The 19,058-nt window shown below is 46.3% G+C and overlaps 1 protein-coding gene across 1 annotated transcript; it reads right to left on the minus strand.

The window, feature by feature from the left end:
* Positions 1-3,523: 3,523 nt before the first annotated feature.
* On the minus strand, positions 3,524-10,065 carry LAYN (layilin). Its single transcript, XM_017809549.1, has 7 exons — positions 9,999-10,065; positions 7,546-7,849; positions 5,777-5,934; positions 5,426-5,464; positions 5,026-5,109; positions 4,602-4,704; positions 3,524-3,974 (listed from the first exon to the last, which is right to left on the minus strand). Exons 1-7 carry the CDS (start codon positions 10,063-10,065, stop codon positions 3,650-3,652), a joined length of 1,080 nt encoding a protein of 359 aa, XP_017665038.1. The 3' UTR covers positions 3,524-3,649.
* Between the last annotated feature and the right edge of the window lie 8,993 nt (positions 10,066-19,058).

Genomic DNA, 19,058 nt, shown 5'->3' on the forward strand with positions numbered 1-19,058 from the left:
GGATGAGGCAGTGATGCTGAGGGTCGATGGGTCCCCCAGGTTCCCCCCACGGCTTGGTGTGGGCATCCCCTCCTGCTCTCCCAGCTTGGTAGGTGCCCCACAGTGTGGCTGTAGGAGGGGAGGGGTCTAACCCACCCCCTGCATTAATAAGATCCCATTATCCCGTTAATGAGATCCCAGCAGGCCCAGCTCGTTAGCAGGATGAGGGGGAATGGGTCAGCCCCAGGTGTCTCTCCAGCCCTAAATCAGGGGCTCCATGCACTGAGACCCTGAGCTGCTGCACCCACTTTGTGGGTCCTTAAGGCAGTTTCCTGACACAAATCCTCTCTCCCTGGCACTGAGCAGCTTTTCCAGTGGCCCCAGTTATTCCAGATCACAAAGATGCCTCTCGTTGGTACATCAGCCCCCCAAAATCCCAGTCAAGATCACACAGTGCTGAGTGCTGGGTGCAGCTCTGGGCCCCACCATTTCAGAAGGTGCTTGGGTGCATCCAGAGGAGGTTCCTGGAGCTGCTGATGGGGCTGGAGGAGGAGGGATGTCCTGTGAGGGGCAGCTGGGGCCTCTGCCTTCATCCAGCTTGGAGAAAAGGAGGCTGAGGGACAACCTCCTGGCTCTCTGGAGGGGATGTGGAGATGGAGGTGCTGAGCTCTTCTCCCTGGAATCCAACGACAGGACTTGTGGGAAGGGCTCAAAGCTGCGTCAGGGGACGTTCAAACTGGATATTGGGAAGCATTTCTTTACCAAGAGGGTGATCAAACTCTGGAACAGGCTTCCTGGAGAGTGGGTCAATGCCCCAGGCCTGTCAGGGTCTGACAGGCACTTGAATCATGCCCTAATGACACACTTTAACTTTTGTTTTTCCCTCTAGTGCTCAGGCAGTTGGACTAGATAACTTTTGCAGGTCCCTTCTATAACTAAACTATTCCTCTATTTATTTCCTGCACACCTGGAAAGACAGATTGGGAAGCTCTTTGACATGAAATGGTTAGAGGACCTTCAGGGTTGACAATGTGTGAAAAAAGTTAAGGCCTTTCATGCTAAATTCCCTTTCCAGTGCTAAGTCCACCAGGTCTGATTTGTCTGTGCACTTACACATGAGCTTGCTTTCATTCCAAAAATGCCATTTTAACTCTGCAGTAATCTTTGCTCTCTCAGTTCATGCCTGTCCCTCTCTGACCACTCTTATCCTCTGCCCCATCTCAGGCTGGAGGACTCACTTTGGGTACCAGGAATCACCCCTGGAATCTTTGCTCGGTTCCACTGACCAAACAAGGCACATCCAAACAAGAGGCCTCATGTCTTTTGGATCAGCAACACAGCCACAGACCTTTTCTGATGCAAACACAGCTCAAAACAGAGCGTGGCCACGAAAAGAACAAGTGGAAGAAAGCAAGGAACAAACTTGTGCCTCTTGCTTTCCCTTTTTTGTACAAGTTCTACACGTAAAGCTGTGTCATACTTGTGAAAGTTGGTTAAATTTGTTACGTGTCAAAGAGTGATGACTGTTCTGCAAAGGGAGCTGAAGTTCTCTGTGCAAAAATTAATGCCTGTTCACGAGATTCTCTAAGGAATGACATTTGGAGATGATGCTGCTGACTTGGGCTGCCATGGAGAACAACCAGAGTGCTCTCACTGTTCTATTTATCCCCTTCAGAAGTTCTGGCAATGACTAACCGATGACTTGAGTTAGTCAGACATCCACCCTTTTAAGTGATTGATAGGTACATGAGCAAGCTTTCCATAATCCTACTTGAATAGAAAGTGGTGTCATCCCAAAGTGCCACTTGTGACATTTCTCTGCTGTGGAGGGGCTTCATTTTTTTTTTACAGACTCGAGCTTGGTGCGTTAAAAGTAACTTTTTCTCCACTGTGCCAAATATTGCCTGATATTCATTCACAGTCGCTTTATTGTAAACCGGATTCTTTAGTATTAAAACATTTATTTGCTTCCTGGCCACTTCTGCAGTCACAAAAACATCCTTTGTCCAGGAGATTTTAGCGGCCACCGATGTCTCCTGCCGTGCTCCAAGGAAAAGGGATCCCAGCGCTCCTGGCAAAGCAGGGATGGAGCAGCTGGTGGAGGACAAACGTGGAGCGCACATGCCCTCGTGTGGTCACTGCGGCTCCAGGGCTCCAGAGGAGACGTCCAGCAGCAGAATTTCTAAAATCCCCTCACCTGGGCACACGCAGCTCGCTGCCCGAGCTCGGGGAGCCGGGACCAGACCAAAACACAGCCTCAGACGCCTCATCTCCTACCTCTGGCAAGCTTTGCCTCTCGTTTTCTGGTTTTCAACTCCTGAGATGCTCAGGATGTGCCTGATGCTTAATGCCTGCAAAAAAACCACAAAAAAACAAAAAAACAAAACACAAAAACAAACAAACAAAAAAAAACAAAAACAAAAAACAACAACAAACCACCCCAAAAAACCGAGGGAAGAGACCAAGAATATAAGAGTCAAAACGGATCGATTTTTTTCTTGATGAAAGAGCACTAATTACTGCATTGGAAACTCCAGGCATTCCAAGTGCCCAGCACTGCCTATTCTCCTATATAAGGATTTTGCTTTTCAGGAGAAATTGTTGCTAACTCGATGCCATTTTCAAAAGACCTGGAAGAATAATTCTTTTTTATTTTTTTTTTAAAGGAATTACTTCTTTCAGGGCTTCATCTTGCACCACGTTCTGGTGGAGGAACAGCAGGGGCTTGGCAGACACTGTGACACTGCAGATGTGCAGCACAGAGCCCTTGTGCACTGAAATATTTCAGTGTCTGCAGTAGAATCCTCTTCCTGCCTGTTTACTTTGGCAGAACAGGTTTGTGGCTACCCCTTCACTCAGTTCTGTTGTTGTGTCAGCCACGCATAAAACACCTTTTGCCAAACCTTTGTTTCCTGGTGGCTTGTGAAAATTGGTTTTTCTTCCTTTTCCTATTTATTTATTTCCATGCAAGGGAGGAGAACCCTGTCAAGAGCTAAAAATTCATTTTAGGTGCTTCAGAGAATTGTTCAGCAGCAAAACGTTGCTCTCTCCTGGAGCCAGAAACACCTGCAGGGCAAAAGGTGTGTCCTATTTGTGTTCCTGCTTGACAAGCTTTATGTTCTTGGTCTCCCCTCACTCCCTCCCTCCCAGGAGGATGAGGGAAAGAAGTGGAAAAGTGAGAAAATTCGTGGTTTGAGACAAAGGCAGTTTAATAGGTAAAGTAAAAGTTGCACACACAAGTAAAGCACACCAAGGTATTCATTCCCCACTCCCCATGTCCAGGAAAGCAGGGCTCCATCACACCTGACAGGCAACTTTTAGCACCTTTAAGACAACTGGGTCAGTTAAATAAATAAGGATTTGGGATTGTCCTGTAGTTTTTCAAGGCATATCTTTGGTACAAAAAAGTGAATCAAGATTATTAACAAGCCGTTCCCAGGGCAAAGGGGGCTTGATGCAAAGCAAAATATATACATTCTTTTCAGTCTGGATCGTTAAAAACCCACATTCTTTCAAAAAAAAAAAGAGAAGAATATGGGGACAATGCAAACCCAGGATAAACACCACCTATAACTGTTATTAAAACAAGTGCATAGACAGGGCAGGTGAACTCGTATCAGCATCCACTTTGTCATCTGAGTTCCAGGTTGTTTTTTTCCTGTCTGTTTGCTCAATATCCATAAATCTCATTGTCCACCCAGGTGGACTCCTGGCTCCTGCCCACACGGTCCCCACAGAGCTCGTAGATGTCGTTGGTGACAAAGCCACTCTCGGTCCCAAAGCCACTGCTGGGGGGTTTGGGCGCTGCCTCCTGCCCGTCCCTGCCCAGCTCCGAGTGCTCCCGGGCTCGGAAGGAGGAATTCTTGGTGCCAGGCCTGGTGCCAGCCAGATCTGCCTCCGACTGCTTGTTGATGACTTTGTAGATGTCCAGGCTGGGGCTGTTGGACAGCCAGGCATCCTCCTCCTTGGGGCTCGTGTCCATCCGCTCCTCCCTCCTGGGGAATGGGGGGGAAACAAAAACCCCTGTTATGGCACAAAGCAATACCACACCTCTTACAGTAATTTAATGCTGACCCTCGAGGAAAGCTGACCCTCAGAGCCCGGGCTCTGCATAAAACTGGGAATTATTTGTCATTCCGTGCTGCACACCTGGAACAGCCCCCTGGCATGACCCTGGAGATACTGAGGCAGCAAAACCCAACCCTGACGTTCCCAAAACCACAACCAGAGCTACTGTGCACACAGGGAAAGCAAGGAGAGGTTATTGATAAGTATTATTTGCTCCTTTTATCTCCACGTTTTTCACTTTTGAAGGGGAACATCTGATAATTCAAATCAATGATTCAAATCTTTAATAAGATGAAGTGCTACCATCATGAAAATCAACTGTTTACACTGTTCCCTGACTACTGTGTCTGTGAACACACTAATATGCTATAATGTGATTTGCTTAAAATTTTCCTTGAAAATAACTCAGCCTGGAGCACCCACTGCACTTTTTAAACATTTCTTTGGCTGCAAGAGGTCCTCTGCAGAGCACCTCACAGGGTGCCAAAAGCAGCTGTGAGATTACTGCCAGGAAATGCTACCACAGGTGGTTTTAACATAAAAACGCCACTTACCTCTTCACAAAAAGCCAAAAACAGGAGATGCCTGTAACGACCACCAGGAGCAGCAGCACAGGAATGCTGGGAATAAGGATGTAGGCAAGACTCTGAACAGGTTCTAGGGGTAAAAAGGAGTCAGTGGTAAGAAGGAATTGGAAGATTCTCACAGTTACAAACAAAACATGATCAATTTAGCCACTCAGAAATGATTCAATAAAAGTACCTTTTTCAGACCCAGAACACTCTAGATTTTGAACATTCTGGTGGCCAAAGCAGCCAGTTCAGGTTTGTACTGAAGGGGAAGATTTGAGGGAAGGGTGGGGTTTTTTTTCAGACTATATATACAGTCTCCTACAGTTTGGGTCAAACATTTGAAACTGTTTGCAGCCAAATGTGAAAAATGTGGATTTGCACAGCCAGGGGGGAGTGCACAACGTACCTCTGGCTCCCACAGCTGTCACATTAACACCTCTCCTCCGGGGTTCTCCTGGCAGCACTGGGCTCGAGGGCTCCGTGGCAACATCTGGGAAGAAGCAGCTTAGTTAACATTGCAGGTTTTCTTTTTGAAAGAGCTTAAGAGTCATAAAAGTGAGGGTGAGGGGATGGAAGAGACTGAGAGCTGCAAAGATGGGTAAAGGGTACTGGCCCTCTTCTGCTTCCATTGACAGCAGCCAGGCTGTTTTCCTACAGAATGGGTTATGGAAGAGCACAAGGAAAAGTGCAAACTGCAGGGGAGTTTCTTGCTCAGTGTGTTTTCAGCCTGCTGAGAATGACTGTAACACAGGGCTGCCTCTGAAAGTTAACTTATCATTGAAGAAGAGCCCCAAACTGCAGCTCACCTCTCTGAGGATTCTCTATTGGAGCATTCGTTGGCTTCTCTGAAAGAAAAGAGAAAAGCACAATTTGAGTGGGGAGACCAACACCATGAGCACCCTTCTCTGGTGTTCTCTCTCCCTCAGGCCCCAGCTGAGACCTCAAACACTTCACACTTCATAAAAACCCTCTGAAAATTTATACCAAGTCACAGGGAGCTGCAGATATTAATGCTGAGACTGCTTCCCCCAGCACTTGCATAAACTCAGAGATACCCATCTCCCAGCAGTGAAGCCAAGGAAGGGTTTCCCCGTGTCCCTGCAGCCTCCTCGTACCTTCTGGGGGTTGGGTTTCAAAGGCACAGAATGACTCATTACCGAGGGAATATTTGCAAATGAAGTTATTTTTCATGTTGCATCTGTCGTCGTTCCACTGAAACATGTAAGGCCCCCCGACACCTGGCGGGGCAGATGGCTGGTGGTACATCACAACGCAGATCTCACTCCCACAGGATGGCTCATCCACGTACCAGTTCCTGGGAAAACACAACCAACACGGGCAGGGGCCACCCCACGTCACTTCCCGGGAGCTCAGATGGGAACACAGCCCAGAGGGCACAGCCAGAGGGTCACAGCACACCCTCCCACCCCACCCTTTCCCTGGGAATACGGTTGTTTGTTCTTGGAATTCTGATTTTTCCAAAGAAAAAAAAAAAAACAACTCAGCAATCAGGGTGTTAAACGTTCAGGAGCAAAGGGCTGAGCCCCTCCCTGCCTGGAACCCCTCGGGAGAAATTTGACTTTCCCAAACGATTTTAGACCTGTGCAAAATCATCTACCACAGTTGGTTTTTTTTTGCTCTCTGGCCTCGGTGCCTCGCAAAATTTCAACACCTCTTTAATGAGGAAATGAAAAAGCTAAAGGGGGATCTGGTTTTCTCTGGAAATGCACCAACACTGGCTTGCAGATAATTTTCTTTTTGTTGCTGTTGTTCTAATAATAAACTTCACCACCAGACAACTGTGCAGGCTTTTCCAAGAGCACCCAGGAAGGAGGCTCAGCCCCCTGGAACATCACTGCTATTGAGGAGGCATCTTCTGCAGCTCAGAGGAACTCTTCTAAGCTGGGTTTAGATTTTGACAAGTGCTCAATACCCACTATTTTGGAACAAACCATGTTTTGCCTGCCAAGCTGGCCCGTACAGTAGAGATAATTCCAGCTATCCCAAGGTACTCCACGTGGGAAAACACCCCTGTGTGTTGAAGCAGTGTTTTTTCAATCATTCCAACGCTGTATTTCTCCCTCACTTCCTTCCTCCCCTGGTGTTTTCCTTGGCTTTATCATTTAGCATAAATAAGCTGTGTCTCACCAATGGAAGGCAATAAAGCTGTGCCTGTTTCTTAGCAGCAGATCTGGCTCCAGCTTCCCATTATCCACCCCCAATATCTGAACCACAGGAGAAACTTTAACACACCCGACAGCACTAAAAGCAGTTTTATTCATTTCTTCACAGGGCAACTGAAATATCTGATGAGCTGCCAAGGCAAGAAGGTCACTGGCAAGATGTTTTTTACCCATGTGCAATAGGAAGGAGAATGCAGATTGGTGTAAATGTTGTTGCTTTGATATTTTAAATTTCAACAAATGCTGTGGTTTCTCTCACCTTAAGACAGGGAGGCAGAAATCTCACAAATGTTGTGAAAACTTTTCACGTCTACAAAGAAATCCTGCAGCTCTCAGATTTAACTGTCTCACAGGAAAAAAAAATGTCATTCCTTCAGCAAGTGGAAGGGAAAGAGCCCATTGCTCAGGGATGAGCTCCAGGGCATCTGAAGTGCAGGAACCTCCAGGTCAAAGCACATATTTTGTAGCTGCCTAATCAGATTTTTTTAAGACCAGATCACTTGTTCTTCCCCCTCCTTTTAGCAACCAAAAATCATCAATTAGCCCGAGCTAAACACTCTAGGTGTCACATGGAGCAACAGAGAGCCTCCAGAGCAGGGTGACTTTATATCTGGGTGGGATGAATCACAGATGGCAGCTAGGACAATATTCCTTGGGTCATTTGACAGAATCCTTTGTGACTGCTGAAGGCAGGTGACAGTCCCTGACCCTTTTGCCTCCCAGTGCCACCCACAGGCACCCACCTGAACTTGGCTGAGCTGCCATCCGACCAGGAGTAGAAGTTCTGGCACTCTGTACTATTGTTCTCCTCCTCCTCCTCCTTTTTCCTGCGGAGCCCTATCCAGAAATCCCCATCAGAAGCCAGGAGGCTCCTGATGAAGGTTTCCATGAGTCTCTGCTCTGCTGCACTCTCGATGCTCACCAGGTGTCCCCCGTCAGCCTGGCAGGCCAGCTGAGCCTCCTCGTAGCTGGTTCTGCGGGAGGCATCGTGGAAATACACGATTTTGTAGCAGGGTTTCTGCGTCCCACGGCGGCAAACTGTCTGTCCTGCGGGGAGGGAGAGGGACCTGTCACAGCAACTCTGCCTGCAGGGCCAGACTTCGGTGCTAATGCTTCCATCTGGACGAGTTTTGCACTGTTTCTATGGAAAAGTAGACAGGTAAAGAAAGAGCCTCTTGTGTTCCTGGCCTGGCAGTGGCACCTCCAAGCTTTTCTTACTGCCTCAAACAGTTTTTAGCACTGTCCTTTCATGTCCTGCTCTTCTCAGCTCCCTCACGATTTTTCTGTGAGTTCCAGATCCTGGGAGTTCCTCCCAGAGAAGCAATGCTGTGCCAGACAGCAAGCTCACATATGCAGCATTTTCAGAACAGAGCTCCCTTGCAGGAGTTCAAAGAGGATTTTTTAAATTTATTGTTATTTTTAAGGAATTAAGCAGCTAAAATCAGAGATTCCCTTACACAAGCAGAAACAGCAAGGATTTATCTTTCAGGGTGTGTGTAATAGTTCCATGGAGTTTATATTGCAGTCATGGAATGGTTTGGGTTGGAAAAGATCTGAAAGCTCACCCAGTTCCACCCTCTGCCACAGGCAGGGACACCTTCCACTATCCCAGGTTGCTCCAACCTGGCCTTGGACACTTCCAGGGATGGGGCAGCCACAGCTTCTCTGGGCAACCTGTGCCAGGGCCTCCCCACCCTCCCAGGGAAGAATTCCTTCCCATTCTCCCACCTAAACTTACTCTTCCAGTTTTCAGTGTCTCTACCGGGGCAAACAAGATGTGTTCCCTCAGCCCAGTTCCCTCTGCTCTGGGTGATGCTGCTGACTGCCCAGGAAGGAAACAGTGTCTGCTTTCAGGCTGTCAGAAGCCAAGAACTTTCTCATGCAGAAGCAGCACAAGCTTATTTTGGTTACAAGGGGAGATCAAAGTGAACAGACACATCGTCTGAATCCAGGCACTCCTCCGTTCCTCAGCAAAACAGTCCCAATATTTAGACTGTGCAAACAAACAGTTTTGTTCTACTCAGTAAATATTTCTCTGCAGACACAATCTGCTAACCTACGTGTCTGCACTGAAGGAAAACATTCAGCAACATTTGTAACGTGCTCAGAACAAACAGGATGAGAGGACAGGTCATTATAAACCCCTCCGTGGGTTATTTGCTGGCTTTGCTTTATTCTTCTGTATTCCTACATGAGCACTGTAAGAGTGAGAGTTTAAAGACCTTTCATAGGGGAATTTTTGAACAGTTAACTAGTCAGAATCAGTCTGTTAACACTTTACACGGAAGTTACAACAGGAACAGTTTTTTGCTACAACTGCAGTATTAGAGAATACATTTCTGGCATAACCTGTATTTCTCTTGGGAACTTTACACTCATCCAGGCTTGGTGAGACAGGCAAAGCCCCCTTACCTCTTCTGAGGGACATGTCCACTGCTGTTGTGAAAGGCATGAGAAAAACACAGACAGCACATTGTTATTAAAAAAGCTCCACTGTCTACAAATACTGTCACAAGCTGCACTCAGGGTCTTTCTGATACACAAATGCAATTTTTTTTCCACTTACTGGCAGAAAATCTCTGCCTCATCAGCCATTACTTTCAGCTAAGGAAAAATCTACTGTAGTTGATGTCTGATTACTGCTCTTTGGGATCCCAAAGAGGGTTTGAGTTACAGGGCATGCTGTCTGTGTAGCTGTAAGCAGTGCTGAAAGGGTTCCTTGTATTTTCCCCTTATCTCCTCACTGCCTAGACGGGATCTGCCCCAAAGTCTGCTGACTTCAGTGAGCTCCCCAGGGCAGGGCAGGGAAAATCACAGAGTCACGAAAGTTGGAAGGGACAGAATCCCAGAATAGGCTGAGCTGGAAGGGACCCACAGGAACCTTTCCCTGAGATCCAACCTGACCCTGCCCTGACACAGCTCCAGGCCATTCCCCGGGGTCCTGTCCCTGGTCCCCACAGAGCAGAGCTCAAGGCCTGTCCCTCCTCTGCCCCTCCCGAGGGAGTCGCAGACCAAACCCACCAAGCCCAACCTTCCCCCCGCATCCGCATCCTCCCCGTGTCGCGACATTCCCGCGCATCCCGACCCTCCCAGCGCCCGGGGAGAGCGGCGTCGGAGCCGGAGCTCCCTCTCCGTGCCAGGGGGGCGATCCCAGCGCCGGGCAACCCCCCGCAACCCCCCGCAAACCCTCTCTTACCGCTGAGCAGCCGCGCCCCCGCCGCGCAGCCCAGCGCGGCCGCGCACAGCGCCGCGGCCGCGAGCATCGCCCCAAATCCGCGGCCGGAGGGGACGGCAGGGAGCCGGCACCGGCACCTCCTCCTTCCCTCCTTCCCTCCCCTCCTCGGGCTCCGGGCCAGCGGGCTCGGCTCAGCCCCTGCGCTCGGGAAGCGGCACCGCCCGGGCTCGGGATGCGCCTCCTCTCGCCGCTCCCCCTCCCGCCTTCCCCGCTCCAAACTCTTCATCCCTCCGCGTGTTCCCCCTTTTATACCTGTCCCACACTCCCCCCGGGGCGTGGGGAGCCGCCCCCGCAGGCAGAGCCAGACCCAGCCAGGGGCGCATCCTCCCCGGGCTGAGGATGCGCGGCTGCCCCCGGGAAAGCGCTCCGGGAGCGGGCACAGAACAGGGGGGCTCCGCTTCGAACATTACCGACCCCCCCAGCCCGTTTCCTGGTGGCCGGGAAGCTGCTCCGCACCTGTTTCCTGCAGCGTTCCCCATCCACGGATTTTCTGGCTCGGGTTCCAAGGGGGTTTTTGCAGGACAGAGCACCGGGATCGGTGCTTTCTTTAAAATAAGAGATTAATGGGTTTTTATGTATTTCAAACCTAGACCCGCTCTTGGGAGCTCAGTTAGAGAAGCTCCTTCTGAAATCAGTATTTTAAATAGAGGAAAATCCTTTAAAATATCACGAGCACAGCCCACTCCAGGTCACCAGAAGTCAGGGATCTCTGTTGGAGCTGAGCTCAGGCCATGGCTTTGCAGCCTGGGTCGTGTCTGTGACACTTCCTGGCCCTTTGTGACACTTCCTGGCCCTTTCAGAAATGTGGAAACACTTTGTCAACTGGTCTTTTCCCCGACTTTCAGAATTCCAACCTGAATTAAAGCAAGATTAAGGAAAATGTCGAAGCTTCCACCTCCTTCTCTTAATATTTAGAAAAAAATGGAAAATATATAGAAAGTAAAGTACAGAACAAAATCAGCAGGCTTTCAGTCTTTTAATGTCCATATCTTAATATATATTAGTATAGGATAAAACTGAGTAGTCATTGCAATAATAATGACAATAATATCCAGAACATCTTTCCTCCCTCCCCCAGATAGGACCTGACTATTTAGACTGAGGGAAATAAAAAGCAGACCCAGCTTTAAATGCATAGAATTGGGGCAGAGCAGATAGTCTGGGTTCAGCATTTTAATAAACTTTGAGAAGAGGAGGTACTTCATATGAACCAACTTAAAAGCTTAAATAAGGAGGAAGAAGAAAGGAGGCTTTTATGTCTAAAATGAATACGTCATTTCTGAAAGGGTCCTTTGAAATCTTGTTTTCCAAGTTATTTCTCAAATCACTGCACTCATCAGCTTTAAAATTTCAGTTCTACTCTCTACAATCGAGCAATGAAATTGTATTAATTCAGATATATAGTTCTTCAGAAGGACAGATGTTTAACCTTCAACTCATTTATCTCTGCTTTGTATCTTGGGAATTACAGCAGAAGGAAAGAAGAGCATTAATTTAATTCAACCCTCTTACTCCTGGATTTTATTCTCCTGACAAACATCCGGCCAGGCCAAGGAAAACCACTGTATGTCAGTAAATCTGGAGTTCACTACTGATAATAATAAAAATCCCTACATGGAGTTCTTCCTTTGATTGCTCAAATTAAGTTTCTGAGAGCTTTTTAGGGAGCAGAGCAGCCAGTTTCATAACTTTGTTATAAACTGAGTGTTAGTGTTTTCAGGGGATAAAAACCTCGAGACAGCCATGAAAAAATCAAACAACCAACAGTGGACAGGCTGTGAAGATCCCTTTGGCACAGGGAACTGAGAAATTCAGACACACTCTCTTATCCTTGTGGTTTTGGGGTTGAAAATTGTCCAGTAAGTATATTTAGCTGGCCTAAACTTCATTTACCTCATACACTTTTTGCTTCCTGCTGTCTGGGCTGGACTTTCAGTGTCCCACAGCCTACAGGATCCTCCTTGCTTAGGGAATTTGGTGGATAATCCCCTGTCCCTGCACCACTGTGGAGACAACAGAGCTTCCAGAGATGCAGGAACAGCACGTCTGGATCAAGCCTGAAGTCTGGATTTGAGCACTGTGTGACACCTATGACTGATAATAATCTGAACATTATTCTTATTTCACTCAGTGCGTTCATTTTAATTTCTTTTAGACTTATGTGAGGCTTGTAGTTGTACAAAGTGATTTATTCAGTGCAATCAATCAGTCATCTCTACGGCTGCAAACCCTGGCTCTCATCTATTGTTACTGATTTTTTAAAAAAAAAATAAATTAAAAAAGAATGTAAGATTCAGGGAACTGTTGCTGGCTCCAGCCAGAATTCAGAAAGCAGACTAATTGATGGTAATGGATGGGATGCCTTTTGGAATTGTTAACAGGGAAAGGAGGGTTTGCTGACTTGCAGGAAAGACTTGCAGAGCTCAGCACCTCTCTGCACCTCTCACAGATTGCTCTTGTCTGGCCTGCTTCCCACCCCCAGGCTGCAGGCTTTTCAGTAAAAACGGGGAAGACTTGACTAAAATTAGAAAAAAAAAAAAAAGAAAGAAAGAAAGGGAAAAAAAATTGCAGAGTCAGGCTGGAAATGTTATCACAGAACTTCGTGGTGGTTGTCTTAGTTTCCTCTGCTCGTGTGAATTGTACTGATGTCTGGGTGGAATGCTGATTTTCCAGAGGCTCCAGCAGAACTTTCTGCCTTCGGGACTTTTTCACTCAGGTTCAGGCTCGAGCCCCCAAGGAGTTGCCACCACGGGCCTCGATTTTATTTGTTCAAGGGGAATAAATGGAGGTAAATGTGAGAATAGAGGCCCTGGGCTGTGAGAGAGGAGCAGGGTCAGGATGGGAGCTGAGGGCTGCCAAGGGGGAGGAGAAAACACCCTTTATTTTGTCCTCCTGGTTTCCAGCGTCCTGTGAGCAAACCAGTGCTCCCCCAGTACAACTGGGGGCTCCTGCTGGGACAGGAATCCAGCACCTTTCCATTGCCTGAGTCCCTGTCCTGCTGACCCCTCTGCCAGGAGGTGAGCCTGCCTTGTGCCACCGGAATTCCCACCTGCCTGATTTCCACGGAGCTGATCCCGCACACCTTTTTACCTGGCTGTGTGGCTAGTGATTGTTGCTTTAGGCAATCAGCTAACTACACTGCCTGGCAACCAGGCTGATGGAAAGCCTTCCAACCCCTACTTGGATGAAAACTGGGATTTTGTTTAAAAAAAAAAAAAACCAACCCTCCCACAGCAGGTTCCAGCACTATTATTGAAATTCCTGAAGGTTAAGCCAAGTGGTCAGAGTAAAAATCACTTATCCATCCAGCGAGTTTAATATTTAATCATCGCTTAAAACCCCCCTTCACTTACTGGGTTGTTAAATAAAACATGAAAAGTATATACAAATTTTTTTCCCAATACCTGAAGGATGCAACCAAGATAAATTCTTAGTCCAGTCTTGGGGCGTAAGCAATTGAGATAATCAATTTAAACACAACACACAGGTCCAGGAAAGCTCCCAAGGATTTTAGCACCAGCTTCAGGAAAACTAAGATTTCACTTGATACCACCAACACACAATTCTGTTGGACAGGTAAAATTCTGGAAATAAAGCTGCAAATGAATAAATATTACTAATTTTGCACTGGGAGTAAGGGTGAGGAGGATTTGTAGTGCAGTTTTCTGGCCTGAGGTTGGAGCAGGGAATCCTGTGCCTTGTTTTGATGGCAGTGGAGTTAGTGATTGTGGAGCAGGGGGTACAATCAGCTAATTACACTGCCTACAAACCAAGCACTGCTCAGAGGCTCATGGAATTCAAACCTAGAACAAAAAGAAAGCACTGCCAATAATTATAGGAATATACTCTTGCTTTTAGAATAATAAGAATTGACAATAATCAAAACATTGGTCATATCACCCTTATTCTACTAAATACAAAGTCTTTATACCACAAATTAATTGTGCTTAATAATTAAAACTGCAATGAATGCAACACAAAGATAATTTCAAGAGTGCAAAGACAAAGCAATTAAATACTAAAATATAAATTATTACCCTGCACCACAATGGAGAAAACCTTGGCATGGAGTCCTTGCTGGGAGCTGTGTCCAGAGTTGGAAAGGCAAATGGAGCTGCAATTTTGGGTCAAGATAAAATAATCAGTGTGAATAACATCACATCTGGTTTGTAGCTGGGCAGTTGGGTTAACGTGCTGTAATTTGGGATTCATGCAATTGCCATTCAAAGGTTTTCAGGATGACAGAATTTCACTAGTTCCCCCCCAAAAAAAATACAGGAACACAGATCATGCTGTCAGGAGGCCACTCCAACCTTTTGCACTAATTTGTGGTAGCCAAAGAAATCAGTAAATCTGCTCTGCAGAGCACACTGAGTGTGTGTAAGGAGTGAGAGTCAATTCTATAAGGAGTGAGAATCAATTCTGCAAGGAGTGAGAATCAATTCTGCAAGGAGTGAGAATCAATTCTGTAAGGAGTTAGAATCAATTATGCCCCGTGTCTATCAGATGTGTATGCAATTAATAACGGGATAAAACAATTTTATGGAGATTTATCAAGCTAAATAAGGAATGGGACAGAGTCTGTGAGGTTACAAGGATAAGTTTGCCTGCAAATTAATCAACTTTGCCAGCCTTCACCCACGAACACCTTAGTGTTAAAATGCACAAAAGGAAGTCAGGACTTACCCCCAGGCAGCTTACCTTGCAGTCACCCTGCACTTGGAATGAAATGCTGAAGAAGACGTGATGGAAAGGGAGAAATGGAGAGCTGCTTCCCTCTGGATTTCCCCCCCAGAGCCCCCAGCGGGTGCTCCTGGCAGACATTCCCCTGGGGATGGTTCCCGAGGAGTGTCCCGGCTCTTCCCGAGGGCCGGAGTGTCCCCAGCCCGTGCCGTGGGTCAGCCCCACGCCCTCTGTGTACACTCTGTCACCATGGCCACCCAGCCAGGGCTGGTGCAGGGGGACTGGCTGTTCCCCTGGGCCGGGCAGGTGGCTCTGGCCACGGGCAGCTTTGTTGCACGGGAGGTTTCCATGGGCAGAGCCAACACGGGACACGAACGCGGGTTTTCCGCCCTGGCCCCTGTGAGGCTCCAGGTGAGGGTGGTCAGGGCTCTGGTGTCACCTGTGGCGTCACTTGTGGCACTCCAGCCACGTCCCTCTGGGCTCATATCTGGGCACTGGGGCTTCAGCCTGCTTTTAGCCACACCAGGAGGCCCCAAAAGTGCCAAACAGCTCCGAGGGATGAATGCCTTGTGCTGCAGTGGGAGGCACAGGCTGAACCACTTCACCCAGTTTTGACTTTCTTCACCTCTCTCCCTATTTTTTGGGGGTCTACCCAAAGCCATTTCTGTTTGCTTGCCCTTGACCTGCTCAGCCCAATGCATCCCTCCCTCCCTCTGAAAATCATGGCATGCAAACAGGGAAGAAGAAAGAACAGACATCAACACCTGATTACATCAGAAGCAAAATTTAGGGGGCTATGACAAGAGCTCTTAGACTCCATAAGATAATCCCAGGTACCTTTGCAGTCTTTCCCTTGTTATTCAATTTTAAAACATCCTAAACCAACACCAGTATTTCTCTTTTTTAAGTTTTTTTTTTTAATTTCTTAAGTCACTCAAGACTGATGATCTTAAATTCTAGCAATATGTGGTACTCAGACACATAAAAAAAATTGTGCCTTCGGTTTCTGGTTTGTTCCAGTCAAAAATAACTCTCTGCCCAGGAATTTAAGTAAAGGTGTAGGTTTGTAACATCCAGATATGAGGTTTCTCTGCCCTCTGAGTAATGGCACAGTCAACCAAATAGGTGCTGTTTCCTCTGATGTTTCTGAGTGTGATCAGGGCAGACAAAACAAATGCACTCTGCTTTTCCCTAAGAAGATTGCCACCCTGGATGTTCTTCCACATGGGAATCACTCAGCTTTACTGATCTTTGTAGCAACAGTTGTGAACTTGAGCTGCTCACCTGGAGGAGTTGTCTGTCATCCCTCACCCACAGAGATCAAGTGGCTTGCAGGGGGAAGATTTGCTACCACAGAGCTGCTCTGGGTTTCATTATTTCCATGTCCTCAAGCCTTTAAAGCAAGAAAACTGCAAAAAAATTCTGCAGGGCTGACTCCTGCCAGAGAGTGTGTGGGGAAACAGTGTTTGCTCCTGGCCTGCAGTTACTGGAGACACTCACAGCTCATGCCTGGGCTTGCCTGGGCACCCAGGAGACCAATCATTTAATCTGGCCAAGAATTCTTGTGCCGGGTTAGGGGCCTGAGCTGAATCCCACTGAAGTCTTTGGACGGATTTCCCCCGGTTTCAGGGAGCTCTGGATCAGCCCCATGAATGCCCAGGCACTTGTGCTGCGGTGGCTTTTAGTGGTTTGGCTTTTTTCTTTTCCTAATAAGGATTAAAACCCGACAGCATAATATTTAACCAAAGGCACGACTGTCTCCTCATTTATCTCATTTATCACTCAGAACACTTGGCTATCCAACTTTTTGTTAAATCTGCTGGGATGCTCCTCCTGTTTGGGAATGAGGGGGAGCACAATCTGTTGGCTGTTATTTAATAGGTCTCACACTGGCATGGACTGTGCCAATTTTGGTTTAGGCATTTTGTTTCTTAGCTGTTATTAACCAAACAGAGCACCCAGGGCCGTGTTTTCTTCAGCTCAGAGACGAATGCCAGCCCTGTGAAGGGTTTGAGTTCAACGAATCCACCTAATTAAACCAGGTTTTCTGGTCACTGAAATGAGAAGCCAGAAACATCCCCTACTCTTCTGGTTTCTGTGCCATTAACAGCAAAAAGCTTGAACTTCTGCACGATGTCAAAAATAACAAGTTGAAAGTTCTCAGAACTCTACTTCTGTGTCCATGACCACCTGAATAATTAGAGCCAACTGGGTGAACTGCCAAGAGCTTTGCTCAAATTTCCCCATGTTTGTCTCTGCAAATGTGCAGAATTTAACTTGATTTTTGCCTCCCAACCCCCAGGAAACGTCACCTTAGTGCCTGACTGCCTGCATGGCTGGCACCTGGTTTCTCAGGTGAGGAGTTTGTTTGCTGCTGACCTGCAGTTTATTGTGTGAGCCATGGGAACAAAGAACCCAACAAAAGGGGTGGTGGAGGCATTCAGGCTTGTCTTTGTGGAATCCAGTCACTGCACCCCTTTGTCACAGAACTCCCCCTCTCCCAGGGCCTGCCTGAGCATGTTGGAGAGAGCAGGAAGGCAGCAGATGCTTCAAAGTCCCACACACTCGTGTGTCCTCCTGATCCAAACCAGCATTTACTGAGGAAAGGGCAGGAACTGGGTAATTCCTGAGGCTGAACCGTGTCAGGCTCAGATCCACAGGGAAATCACAACCAAATCATTCACTCCAGGGGCATAGCATGGACTCCCTGCAATGCCTGCTATAATTCTGCAGTGAGAATGTTATTTTAGCCTAAACAGCTCAAGAATAAAAGGAAAACAAGGTATATAGGAAGAGATCACATATTTTATTAGATGATAATCTGATACTGAGAAAAAATGGCATGAGGTCAGAGAAATCAGACTCAACAGCAACTTCCTAAGATTTGGCAGGAAAAACAACATCATCCCAATCTGTGTGTCTGGGATTGAGAAAAACTTTAAAAGTTATAATTTTGTGCATTGTCCATCATTCGTAGGTGGCAAATCTTGCTCTCTGCTATTTTCCTGGACACCAATTTTGTCAGTGGAGTTAAAACCCCCCCAGATCTGAGGTAGTCGCCTCCATTTTTTTATAACACCCACTTCTCTCTCCGCCGCAGCAAAATCTGTGTGATCAAAAGTTTTGGGTCCCCTGAGAACTTTTATTTTTGTTGTTCTGGGCTGCCACCACGCAGCAGAGTTTAAAAAAAAATACAAAGAAACATGGCCTGCAGTGCTTGCAAGGGAATCCACTCGGATCAGGGAACGACCCATCAACTCCCTGACATTTTTAAAGCAAGTTTAATCTCTGGCATAAAACTCAGGCCTGAGGCACGAAAAGCCACTTTTCCTGCTCAAGAATGTTCATCTGTTGCCCAGAGCTAATTCTGGTGCTGGATGCAGACAGGCAGCAGTGAGCAAAACCCTCCTCAGACTGCCTAGAAAGAGGCTGAAAAATGTGCTGTGGACATTCTTGCAGGCAGGGCTCAGCAGTGGTTTCCTGTTGTCCTACAAAAAAAAAAAATAGCAAAAAAAAAAAGAAAAAAGCGGGGACCAGGCAACGTTATTCCCTTATTCTCCACGGGAAAGGGAAGGGATGACTCAGGGCTTGTGCAGGGAACAGAATCCTCCTGTGTCATCCCAAGCCCCCAAGAGCAGAACACACGATGAGGGAACTCTTGTGGGCACAGCACTGGGGGTTCTTTGTTACCCTGGCACTGCCCAGGGCTCGTTCTGAGGGTTCATTTCCCTCTCATTTGAGTGGCTGTGGAAAGATCCCCACTTGTTAAGGAAGTATTTTGATACGTGAGACAAAGGAGGAGAAGACATATGGAGTTCTTTTATTACTTATTATTTGTATATTTCATTCATTAATTTTTTTTATTAATTTGTTTTTATAAATTATTTTATATATTATCCATATATTTATATATACTTAGTACACATGATTTTTATATAATTTGATATATATTTATATATGTTATATATGTATTTAATATATGTATATGTATATATAATGTATATATATACATATAATATATATTATATATGTATATATATAATGTGTATATTATCTATGTATATATAACGTGTATATTTATGTATATATAATATATACATATATGTATATATAATATGTACATATATGTATAATCCATGTAATATGTGCATGTAATATATGTGTATTTTTATATTATTATATTGGTTTTCTATATTATTATATTAGTTTTATTTATACTATTATATTTATTTATACTATTTATACTATATTTATACTATAGTTATACTATATATACTATATTTATACTATATTTATACTATTTATACTATATTTATACTATTTATACCGTATTTATAC

Source organism: Lepidothrix coronata, unplaced genomic scaffold (assembly GCF_001604755.1).
Source record: "Lepidothrix coronata isolate B3197 unplaced genomic scaffold, Lepidothrix_coronata-1.0 Scaffold27, whole genome shotgun sequence".
Classification (NCBI taxonomy): domain Eukaryota; kingdom Metazoa; phylum Chordata; class Aves; order Passeriformes; family Pipridae; genus Lepidothrix; species Lepidothrix coronata.